Source organism: Hyperoodon ampullatus (genome assembly GCF_949752795.1).
Source record: "Hyperoodon ampullatus genome assembly, chromosome: 2".
NCBI classification, from domain to species: Eukaryota; Metazoa; Chordata; class Mammalia; order Artiodactyla; family Ziphiidae; genus Hyperoodon; species Hyperoodon ampullatus.
The window spans coordinates 32642470-32655233 of record NC_136915.1 but is presented as its reverse complement, the minus strand read 5'-3'; the positions used below and the strand labels follow the sequence as shown (position 1 = coordinate 32655233).

The 12764-nt window shown below is 42.1% G+C and overlaps 1 protein-coding gene across 1 annotated transcript; it reads right to left on the bottom strand.

Moving 5' to 3' along the window:
* Window positions 1-739: 739 nt before the first annotated feature.
* On the bottom strand, window positions 740-9371 carry AKIRIN1 (akirin 1; the record flags this gene model as incomplete). The annotated part of the gene is made up of 4 exons (XM_079696679.1): window positions 740-837; window positions 2177-2311; window positions 4674-4814; window positions 9152-9371. 4 exons carry the CDS (start codon window positions 9369-9371, stop codon window positions 740-742), a joined length of 594 nt encoding a protein of 197 aa, XP_079552805.1.
* Between the last annotated feature and the right edge of the window lie 3393 nt (window positions 9372-12764).

Sequence of the window (12764 nt, the reverse complement as noted above, 5' to 3'; positions counted from 1 at the left end):
AGCTGAAATGTGATATCAAACCAGTTGCAAAAAGTGTACAGCAGCCATCTCTTGAGGTCAAACCTGGTACCCAGATATGCAAGAAAGCTTCAGGACACATCTATAAATTAGGAATAAAAAACAAACGAGTGTAAGAATACTAAAAATATAGTGTCATGCTTTTTTAATATTAACTAACGGTAAATGTGATAAACAGTAGAGGATATCAATCACCACTAAAGAAGTCCTAAATTCGCAAGAATTTAAGAAACCTGACTCAGATTCAGTTTACATATATAGCTATTTATAATTTATGTTTTGAGTAACGGGTAGTTGCAAGATGTTTAGAATTAAGAAATTCTGACCACACACTTGATAAGTTAGCTTAAGGACTCAACTTTCATAAATTAACAACTGAAACTATCTTTCTGAGGGAAAAGCCAGGTATTAAACAAATTGGCACTGAAGTCAGACCACCTGGGGTTTTAATCCTGGCTGAACTACTAGCTGTATGAGCCTGGACAAATTATTTAAATTCTTTAAATGCTATCCTTACCTGTAAAATGGGACTAGGAATAGTTCCTCCCCCACAGCGTAATTGTGGATTAAATAAACTTTGTGAGGATTTAAAGGGTTTAGCACAGTGCTGGACATGTAAGTATTCTTTAAATGTTATCTATTATTTTACTTCACAGGGGCTTTCTGCTCTCAGCAGACAAGGTACTCGGTGTCAAAATCTTGCTCTTGGAAGTTGAAAAATTCAATGAAAAACTTGGCAATACTTACAGCTTGTTGGCCTTGTCCCATATCGTCGCATAATCTGATCATGTGTGAATTTCACAAAAGATTCATATTGTTCTGTGAGGGGAAAGACAGTATATACTATCCCCAGAAACTCTCCCGCAGTTTTTCAAGAATCAAGGGTCAGAATCACATCTAGCTTCCCAGTTTATATTATCCACGCTCAGGCACTGCTTATAATGGTCACTCTGAGATCTGTTCCTTTCTCTTAGGTCCCAGAGCCAAATCCCTGGCTCCTAGGTTTGGTCACTGATCATCGCCAACATTTTCCTAATAATCTCACCCCTGCTGTAATTCCATCTCTTGCTAATGGCTTCCCAAGATAGACAGCTGTGCTCACTACCACAAGCCAGCAAATTTTAGTATATCTCCTATAGGACATGAAGCTTGAAGCTCTTTTCTGCACTCTATCTTTTCTATAAATTTCAACATACACACTGAGTGATAGAGGTGGAATGGCTAGAAAGCTAAGAGAAAATTCCACATTACCTAATTGCAGACAGTTTCACAGAAGTACCTTCTGAAGGGAAACTCAGTAGAAAGACAGAAGGTAGTCTGACATCCATGAACACAGAAGTGACTTACAGCCAGCTGGTCTAAACAATTTTGGAGTGGGGGTAGAATAGGGGAATGACATACTACAGCTACTTCTTATAATACACACTGTTAGTATATTAAAGGATCAAAAAATGTTACTATAAAGAAATTCATTTAACTCTGGTGTTAAATCAACAGTTCTCAATTTAAAGCCAACCGATTAACATTCTGTGGTGTGGGCCACCACATGAGGAAACAATACTGTTACAGGAAGAAGTTGTTGCCTAAAACCTCTCTGGTCACAACATCACCCTCTTTCACTAAATGGGTACTACTTCCTATTCCTGATTTAGATCCCTTCCTTTCACAAAAGGGTCTACTGGTTGCCATCACTAATCACTCTTTGTTCTAGCCTGAGCGGTGCTTTCCAGACTTTAAAGTACATCTAAATCACAGGATGCCTGACTTCCCACATCCACAAAGTGACTCCCACCAGGAAGTCTGAATGTGTTGACTATACTCTTCCCAACCACCTGTTGGGAGGTCAGCATGATTCCTACCACCTGTTTACCCATCAGCTTGCCCGAACAACCTATTTGATGCCTTCATTCATATGGAAAATTCTTGAAAGAAAAGCTTGGCTTGTTTCAGAAATGTAAATGAAAAGTCCTTCCATATAATGTATAAATAAAATGTTTAGAATCCAAAAGAAAGCAACCAAAGAGAGAAACTTAATACTCAAAATTCATTAAACCTTCTGGAATTAAGTCTTACGCTTTTTCTAAGTTACCATTTACTTAACTGGGATTAATCCTTACAGAACCTTATTAACAGTGGCATAGCCGCTGCCTCAGCCTACCTGCTAGTTTGGTATTGAGGATTTGCTCATATTCCTCCCGAATTTTATCTTCATAGTCTTTTAAGAGACGCTCACATATTATTCCAACTTGTCGGAGGGTAAAGGTGGGCTGGTCCTTCTTCATCCAGGAGGAACCTGGACAAAAGACATATCTAGTTTACATAATACATTCTAGCTCTAGGGTTCTGAATTAGTAACTATGCAGAGTCCTAGGATATAAAAATTGTTTAGAAAAATGATATTTTCCACTACTTTACATGGAATAGTTTCACGAAATTCTGACATTCATTCTACAAGGCAAGGCTGAAGGTAAATTAAGAAGTAGGAGGAAAGTATATTCAGGTGTGCTAAATGATCTGCACACAGCAAAATAGTTCTGATGCCATAACGATTGGAGCCCATACAGAATGCTCACTTGGTAAAGAACAAGAACAAAAAGGTTAAAGCTGATATAAAGCCTCTAGTCTGAATTAGAGAAAGTAGATTCACAATATAAGAGCTATCCAGATCCTTGGAGATCATCTACACCTATGTTTAATCATGGTGGTGCATCGTAATTATCTGCAGAATTAACAACAACAAAAAAGATACATATGCCGATTTAATTCTGGGGTAGGGCTTAGGCATCTTTTAAGTTCCACAGGTGATTCTGATAAGTAATGGCTGACTTGCCCAATATAAAAAACTGTTAGCTAAGTCACTGACGAATGACGAAAGGAGATGATTAGGCACTACACATCTCATCCTTGATCCCTTTTGAAACTAGGTTGAGAAAAATGAAATGTTCATGAGATTGCAGCTGGAAACCAAAATTTCCCCTGGGATGCCAGATGGAAATTGGCTTCCTGATCATGATAAAAGCAGCAGCTCTGTTGGCAGCCCGGTTCTGAGTTTTCCTCAAAGCTCAGCCTGGATTCTGTTTCTTCAGCCCTCTTAGTCTATAAACCAGTTAACGTCTTGAAACAAATCGTTTTTTGCTTAAACCAAAATTTTTTCTCTACAAATAAAACCTGCAAAACATCTAGTCAGTAATTATTTATAATCGTTTCTCTACCCGTAACATATTTTATTACTTCAAAATGATATTACTAAAATCCGAAGAGAATATTAAGGAGAGACGTGCTAGCTACAAACACTGAAAGATCTATCACTCGTGTATGGGCAAGAGCAATTAATTGGAAAGGGTGTTGTTTGAGGGTCAAGACCTTTGGGTTATAAGAGGACAATTTTTTTTTTAATGTATTTATTTTTTATTTATTTATTTTTGGCTGCATTGGGTCTTTGTTGCTGTGCGTGGGCTTTCTCTAGTTGCGGCGAGCGGGGGCTACTCTTTGTTGTGGTGCATGGGTTTCCCACTGTGGTGGCTTCTCAGGTTGTGGAGCATGGGCTCTAGGCACACAGGCTTCAGTAGTTGTGGCATGCAGGCGCAGCAGTTGTGGCTCGTGGGCTCTAGAGCGCAGGCTCAGTAGCTGTGGCGCAGAGGCTTAGTTGCTCCACGGCATGTGGGATCTTCCTGGACCAGGGATCGAACCCGTGTCCCCTGCATTGGCAGGAGGATTCCCAACCACCAGGCCACAAGGGAAGTCCCAAGATGACAATTTTTAAAAAAATTATTTGAGGTGAAATTCACATAAAATGAACCATTTTAAAACTGAACAATTCAGTGGCATTTAGTATAGTCATAATTTGTACAACCACGACCCCTATCTAGTTTCAAAGTATCTCCACCACTCCAAATAACACCCCTTACCCATTAAGCAGTTTGTCCCCATTCCCCGCTCCCCCTATCTCCTGGCCAACATCAATCTGTGTTCTGTAAGGAGACAAGTTTTAATCAAGGTAATTTTTAATAACTCTTAGAACTGTTATAAAGTAGGATATTCTGTGGGGAAACAAACTCCTCTACTGTTAAAGTAGGCAGAGTCCACCACCAGTGGTGATGTTTGGGCCCTGGCCTGTTGACTATTTACAGGGATATGGCAGGCAAGACTCATGGCTGAACTATGTGACCATGACAGTTCCCTCCAACCCTGAGATTCTATTTTTGAGCCATCCTCTCTGACCACCTGTCAATGTTACAGAGCAGTGCTGTCACACAACTTTCTGCAATTACGGAAATGTTCTATAGTGCTGTCTAATACAACAGCTACACGTGGCTACTAAGTACTTGAAATATGGCTACCACAGCAAGAAACTGATTTTAAATTTTAAGTAATTTAAAATTAAACAGCTACCATGTGGCTACTGGCTATGGTATTATATGCTGCAGTTATAGAGGGTACTCTTGAATTGGGTGGAAGGAAGCCCAGTCAAATTAATCTAAGGTCTTTTGCAATTTCATGACTCCATGGTTTTAAAAGTATTTATAAGTAGTAATACAATGAATACACTTTACCAATTTTATTACTTTAGAAGAAGTCAATTCTGGTTTCGGAAACCATCATTTTAATTACCACTTACAAACTTATATGGATGGTGCACACTAAAACATGCTTACCTGGCGAACTAGGTGCTGTGAGTGCTGAGGAGTGAGGCTGACTTTCCGAAGTACAAGCTTCACTCTGATTAAGAACAACTTCTAAATGTCTCCACCTCTGATAACGACTATATTCTTGTTTTATGTTCTGAAAAATTTGCTCTAATAAAAAAGAAACACACTTGAGCATTCACTTTACTGTGTTACTTCTTCAAGCTTCTTGTCCCTCCTCCCATGTTATATTAACAAATGTGTTTATACCAGATAAAGCACTCCTCCTATAATCCCCAAAGTGTTTCCTCTTGTTGCCATTATTTCAGTAATACATAGGATAGCAGCTATTTTGGCATAAACCACCCAGGTAGTTCCCTCTGCTTCTTTTCCTGTGACAATGAAGACCAGATCTGCTGTTTGCTGTAGGATTAAGTAGGACAACTTACAGCAACAAACAAACAAAACAAAACCATCCTTAGCTCCTTCACCTAATAAGAAGCTATTTTTGATCTCCTCTGAGTTGCACAACTTCACAAACAAGGGTATTAGGAACGAGTCTCTTATACCAAGGCCTTCTAACAATGAAACTTGTCCTGTTTGGGATTCAAGATCTTTGGGGAAGAGGAGAGCAGAAACCATTATGTTCACAGCCTGGACACTGACCAAGAGAAGACCTGAGGTTACTGCTTGCAACTGATGTCAGAGCTTAGAAAATAATTTTCTGATCCTATAAGAGGCAATATTTGGTAGGATTCAGATTACTATTCTGTGTCAAGGTAATCATAAACTAATTTGTTAACGCTATTAAACGGAGTCCAGGACACACAAATCACTAACCACCTTGAAGGCCACTCCTAGAGACAACACAGAATCTGGAAAGATGTGGTTTTCAACAAGTTTTTTGGGGTTTTTTGATAGAATATGTATTCACTTTCCAGATCATAGAGACTCCTTATTAAAAAAACCCAGGAAATTATATCACCCCCCCACTCACATTATTCTAATAGATACTTTGCTATAACAATTTTTTTAAATGGGGGGTAAGTGTTAATAATGCCATTTTGCTTCTTCCTATGTGACTATGACCTTGGGAAATCATTCAGGATCTTCAGCCTAGTACTTCAAAACAAATGTTAAATGCCTACCCAATAAAGTTGTGAGAATCAACACCAAAGACATTAACAATGCCATAACAAGTGATGGTACAGTCCAGGGACTGACATGAACTCAAAGTAGCTCCACACGTAGCTAAACTCCAGAACTCTCAAGCCTGAACACTGGAACAATGGAGGATTAGCAAAGCTTTCCTTTCAGAATGCTATGAAGTTCATATTTTAGATCCCTGAATTTATGAAGTCTTTGTTTCATCTTTAAAATGCATTATTCTCCAAGCACATACTTGCCAGAATCAATACAAGGATGTAAGGAACTGCAAAGAATTGAAACAAGAAAGGACAAGTATGAGGACAATGCTCATGAGAACAGGTCTTTGATAAACTTCTAACTGCCTCCTGTACAGCAAAGTGAACAAATGGAAAGATACAACATTAAGGCTGGTAGAAGGACTGGGAAGTCCAAGAATCTAAACATGGTATGCACAGGAGAAAAAGAAGTAGCTGTGACTTTCTTCCCAAGCAGGCCAAGGCATTTTTTTTTAAAAAAGAAAAATGCAAATTTGTTTTTAACAGTGGATAATAATTTAAATTCTTGCCTCCCGTTATTATTTGAGGTTGTGCTTCCAGCTTATATCAGACTAAGCCCATCTTCAAAATTTTACAATGACTCCTAGTTGCTACAGACCAAATTCAAACTCTTGAACATGGCATTCCATGCCTTCCAAGACTTGGCCCCAAATTATTTTTCCAGTTCCACTACAACCGAGCTGCATTAAACTATCCTTCCCTTAACCTGTGGGTTTTCTAGCCTTTGCTCTAGCAGTTTTCCTTTGCTTGAACTGGGGCGATCTCTCCCCCCAACATTATTCAAGACCCAGCTAAAATGCTACCTCTTTCTGGAAGTTATTCTCCAACCCTCAAGTCATGATCAATTAACTGCTTTGCATCTAGACTCCCTCCATGTTTACAAACATTTCCTGGAGGTCAGCAAACCCCTTCCATGTCTGGTATCCATCTAGCTCCTTTAAGCAATGAAAGGCTTAATTTTATAGGCTCCTTCCATAAAAAAGTGCTATGATACGTATCTTTTTTTTTTTTAAGTTTAGTAAGAACATAGTTTCTTGACTATTTCTGAGAGAACTTCTGAGTTAACGAGTAGGATATTTTGATATGAAGTCACTGATTTTTAAATTCACTTTTCTATTAGTTGGCTTTATTCTTTCTTTTTGTATAGCAATTAATATTTCCTCCCCCATTCTTCCTTTTTAATCCAGAAGGCATCTTTCACTTCAGCCAAAGAACCAAATTATTCAGTTTCTTTCATGACAGAACCATAACTGATCTATCTTTACAAATGAATATTTTTTTTTTTTTTTTTTTTTTTTTTTGGTACGCGGGCCTCTCACTGTTGTGGCCTCTCCCGTTGCGGAGCACAGGCTCCGGATGCACAGGCTCAGCAGCCATGGCTCACGGGCCCAGCCGCTCCGCGGCATATGGGATCCTCCCAGACCGGGGCACGAACCCGTATCCCCTGCATCGGCAGGCGGACTCTCAACCACTGCGCCACCAGGGAGGCCCTCAAATGAATATTTTTAATAAAATATTTTAACACAAAAAGACCAAGAAATCTATGCAAAAATTAAATTTTAAGATTAAAAAAACGACGCCATTACAGCACCCTGCCATATTTAGGCTTCCAAACACATTGAACAGTCACTTAGTAAGCATTTGCTATATTATGAACTACCATTAAATTAATCTAGAGGGTAGTATTGGAAGAAATAAAACATTTACATAAATTCCATTGAGACAGATAGGGCAAGTACTAATTCTATTTTGCAGAAGAGAGATCCAGAAAGATTATATGACTATCTTTGGGTATCTGTATGAGCAGTGGAAGAAAAAAATATCAATTCAAGAGGACATCTATGTACCCCGCTTTTGCAAACATTATTTCATTCAGTACATAAGGCTTTGCAACAAAAAGTGATCAGGGAATTTAAAGTAGAATAGAGTTTCTTATGGAGCAGGGTTAGTCAGGTAATGATGGAAGACTTGAAGAAATGACTGTATTTGGATTAGCAAACAGAAGGTGAAAACACATGATGGAAGACAGGATACAGGCACAGCCAAGTGGGTCTGGGGGAAAAGAGCAAAGGCACAGTTTGGGGAAAAAAATGTATAAAAGACTGACTAGGTAAGAAATGGTTAGAGTTGATAAATCCTTTGAATGCCAGGATAAAGAAGAGATAAGGTGAACACGAGTAAGGATACAGTGCCTAGGAGAGCCTGGCTGGCAACTGCTGGGAGCTCGGTGTGAGACGATGAGGGCCTCAAATCTGCATCTTGGATACACAGAAGGAGGAGGAAATAATGACTAACGACACTGATAACTGAAAAGGGGCAAGAAAAGAATGATTTTAAGGCAACCGTAAGGTTTTGACAACGCTTGAGGAATAGAAAAACCCACACAAAGAAATGACTTGCCAAAGTCCAGTTTTGAGGCACCCCCCCACCCGCATTTCCGGGAGCCCTTTAAAACTGCTAACTATTCATTCTGATGCACTTTCCCCTCTACTCCTGCGCAATGGTTAGGGGTTCGGGTTTTTTTTTCTTCTTTTTTTTTTTTTTAACTTTATTGTCACACCAGTTCTCCCTCTTTCCTTGGCCTATGTGGAATCCCTATTGAAGGAGAATCTCTCTGTTACGGATGGTTGAATTCCTGCTTCCGGAACCTCTGTATGTTTAAGGATTCTCAAATTCTAGCTAACGACCTACCGATTTCAAGCCATATATGGTACAGGACCACAGCCATACAATAAAAGAACAGGGCCGGTCTCTTAGAAACAGGTTGAAATCGGATTCCACGCCTTCGACGGCGGCCTGAAGTCCCTAAAGACTTCTGGAAATCAGGTCTCCCTACAAGCCACAGCACAGTGCTGCACAGCACGCACTCAGGCCCCCTCCCAGCAACCCGCCCCCAGCCCCACACCCTCAAGGCCGGGTTCGTGAGCGGAATCCAATTTTCCATGGCCCACTGGATCTGCAGGGTGGCTCATGCAGGCGCGGGCAGCGGACGCAGGAAGGGCTACGGGGGCTGCGAGGGCCCCGAGCGGCCGGGGGGATATTCCCATCTTCCTCCCGCTGCCCACCCCTCTAGGCTCTCCAGCTCCAAGAAAACCGAAAACCGACACTGTGGCCCCCCTACGCCTCCCGGATGTTTCCCATCCCCGGAAGCGACCAGGCCCAGGGACACCCCAGTTCCCTTTTCTCAGGGCAAAGAAGGGGTCCGCGAGTGAATTAGCCTAGCGTTCATGAGCTTCCCTCCCCCACCCCCTTCAAAAAAAATGCCTGGGCCTGGCTTCCTGCCAAGCCTGCAGCGTAGGTTACCCGGGGTTGGAAGGCGCCGCTCGCTGCCGGGCGGGGCGGGCTGCTGCAGAGTCGGCGGTGGGGTCTGCATCTGAAGCAGCGGCGGCGGCTCGGCGTCCGGGGGCCTGAGGCCCGGAGTGGGGCCGGGCAGAGGGGCGCAGCGCCGCCGCTTCGGGGAGCCAGGGCTCAGCAGCGCCGCCTCGAACTCCATGGGCCGCTTCAACGTCGCCCCGCACGCCATGCCGCTGAAGGGCCAGGGACCAGGAGCCGACGCGACTTTAACTGCGGCCCAACCTCCCGCTCCTCAGCGGAGCCCGCAAGCCAAGCCGGCTCCAATGGCGGCTCCAGCACCGGCAAAGGCGCTGGCCCCGCCTCCTTGGACGTCACGGGCCCACGCCACCGCCCAGAACAGGGGGTGGAAGCCGGAAGGGCCGCTCTGGGAGGTCGGTCAGCACGTTCCGGCCCGCGGCGCCCTCTGCTGAGGAAATGGAAAGGCCTGGGCGGAGAGCTTGGTCACCAAGCAAGCTCGGGAAGGCCCCAGCCACTGCTGCTCCCAGGGTCCCATCGTCCCCCCATCTTCCTGAGCAGGCGCGCCGGGGTGGCATCTTAGGTTTTCGCACCTGCGCGAACGGGCATGGGGGAGGGGAGAGTTGGCGGGGCTTGTCCAGAGGCCGCGGGGTTCTGTTGTCTCCCGGTACGTTGTCTAACCGTTGTCTAACTGTTGTCTAACCTCGTTCCATCCAGAACGCTCTAGGCCCTGTGATGAGAGAGGGTTATTCTAAAAGGTCTGCAGGGGCATCCCCCGAGTCCAGGAAAGTCTTCACTTAAACATAACCCAAAGTATGAGGTGGACTTCAGGAAGTCCACCAACCCTATGAAATTGTGTGCAAAATAGCGTGTGTGTGTGGACGTATTTTGGGATAGATGACCCATATGTTCGTCAGCTCATCACAGGGGTCTGTTACTCCAAACAGTTAAAGAACAAACAGAAAACAACCCACTGGCTTAAATCATCCAAAAATGGTGTCGGAGGGTTAAGAACTTCAGCTGATAACTGATTTGCCAGTCTCCCTGTCTGACCTGGCAGCCCAGATGCTTCTTCAGGTCTGTCCGAATTCTTCAAAGCAGTGCCAGCTATAAAGTGCTTTTGATATTCTGGAAAGATTAATAGTTAACAGGAGGGTTCTGCTTTCGGGAACCGTATGTGCATGTCTAGTACTGGGAAGCAGGTTCAATACTTTCAAGAGATCATTAAAGGGATCTGTGATCCAAAAAAGGCTAAAACCTTTCTATAACTATTCATATATATATATATATGTATATATATATATATGTAAAATAATGGCCATGCCTCCTGGGATCTGTCCACCTAACCACATCTCTGGGGTTTTCCAAAACAGTCCAAATTTCAGATACTCTCTTTTACTAGACCTTATGTCAGATCAACGTGCCCCAGTATTTGAGTTGGAGAATATGAGGGATACTACCTCAGTCCCATTCTTTGTCCCTTTTCTGTTGCTCTTCTCTGTCCTCCCCAATTTCTCCAAATTTTATTAAGTTCCAAACATAGGTTAAGTTTTCTTGCATTTATCTTTGACAAATAGCAGAAATAACTCTAAAATGACTAAGCATACCAAATGTTAAATTTATTTTATCCCATTTCTTTTCCATAAGAACATAAAGGTTTACAATAGGCAAAAACAAACAAACGACAGCTAGAAATAGAACATTAGGGCCAAAGAAAAAGGAGATCACAATTATCCTGGGGTTAAACATGACTGTGGCTGAATTTGATATTTTAGTTCTCAGTTTTCTGGCTGCCAGGGCAAAAATGAAAACAGAGTACATGTTGAATAGATTTTGTCATCTGAAAAGTCAGTTCATCAGAGGAGACAGACCGTAGATTTTTTTTCATAACACTAAATTTTAAAGGTAGTTTCTCATGTGACTTTATTAGGAACCAATAAATGATGTAATAAAGCAGTTAAGAAGATTTGAACGACAAATGCAAAGGAAAAATTAAATCGATATTTCTTGTTATGTCCAATAAAAGCCAAGGACATAAAACCAACCTAGGGATGGTTATTTTTTAAGAGGCTTGTCTAATGTGGTCCAAGCAGATTGCTTTCTTGTGGTCTGAACTGGTCCAAAGTTAGAGCTTAGAAGGTTTGAAAAGTGTGTCCCCTGGGTCATCATTCTAAATAGCATCTCTTCTAGCTAGGGTTTTGCTAAATGCTTTGACAGACTCTACTCTGTGATCCTTTAAAACTTTGAGAGTGCCTAATAATATTAGTGTTTTAAAATAGGAAGTTATAATTTGTTTACACATCTGACTGTGCTTCAAAACTATAAATTCCTTGAGAATAATACCCAGGCCTTATTCATCTGTGTTTCCCCATGCCCAGTACAATGTTTGAATACAGGAGGGGTAGGCACAGAATAAATATTGTTCGAATGAATAAATAGTTATTATTTCAAGGTTGTTCTCTGTCCCTGAAAGCTGATAGTCCACATTGCTGAATGAGGGTGGATTCAGATGATTCAGAAACCAAACAAGTAGGTGGCATATCCTATTATAAGCTGCAGTTGACAGCGGCACAACCAGAGGGATGTCCTTGAGGGAAGCAGATGGGCTGCTCTGACAGCTTCTCAGTGTGATTTCTCCTTATGAGGTCACCACAGTCCGGGTCTGCTTTGCTTTGCGTATTCAGACACTTGACCAGTTACAGACATACACACACATTACTAATTACCTTTCATGTGCTGGGCACTATGCTAACATGGGTGAACATACTATAAAAAGAGATATGGTTCCTGCCCTCCTAAGGCTTCCAGTCTATTAGAGATGGCAGACATTAATCAAATTGTAATGACAACAACTGCATAATCACAAACTGTGACAAGTGCTATGAAGGAAAAGGACAGGATATTACAAGAGAGTGCAGCGGAGGTCTTAACGTGTCTTGGAGAGCAATGAAGACTTCTCTGGAGAAGTGACATTTGAGCTAGGAATTAACTAAACAAAAAGAGAATGAGAACACCCCAAGCGGAGGGGACAGCATATCCAAAGTCCAGTGATAGAAGAGATATAATGTGTTGGAAGAGTCAAAAGAAGTCTCAAGTGGCTGTGGTACAGAGCGCAAATGCAGAGAGTCAGAGGAGAAAAAACTGATGCAGAAGTCTGGAGCTTGAGCATTTAATGCCTGTAGGCTTCAAGATTTTTTACCTTTATCTTAAGAGCAGTGGGAAGCCACTTCAGGGATTAAGGTGGGAACAAAATAGTTTAAAAATGATTTACATTTGAAAAGATTCCTGCCTGTTGTTTGGGGAACAGGTTGGAGGTGAGCAGGGGTAGATGGAGGATATGCATGCCTTGTAGCATTAGTTTTATAGTATTACAAGGAACCTCCCACCTCCCCGCACACACAAATTCTTTCATATCCCCACCTGGGGTGTTTCTATGATATTTCATTCACCCTGTGGATGCTCAGCAATAGGTCTGAGGTTCTGTTTACTGGTGCCAGCAATTGTCTGACCCAGGAGCATGGCTGGGCTAAAGTTGGGGCTGGGAATGCAAGGAGAGAAGGATATCATCTTCCAAAATCTTCCGAGATTCTTTGCGCAGATTTCCCGA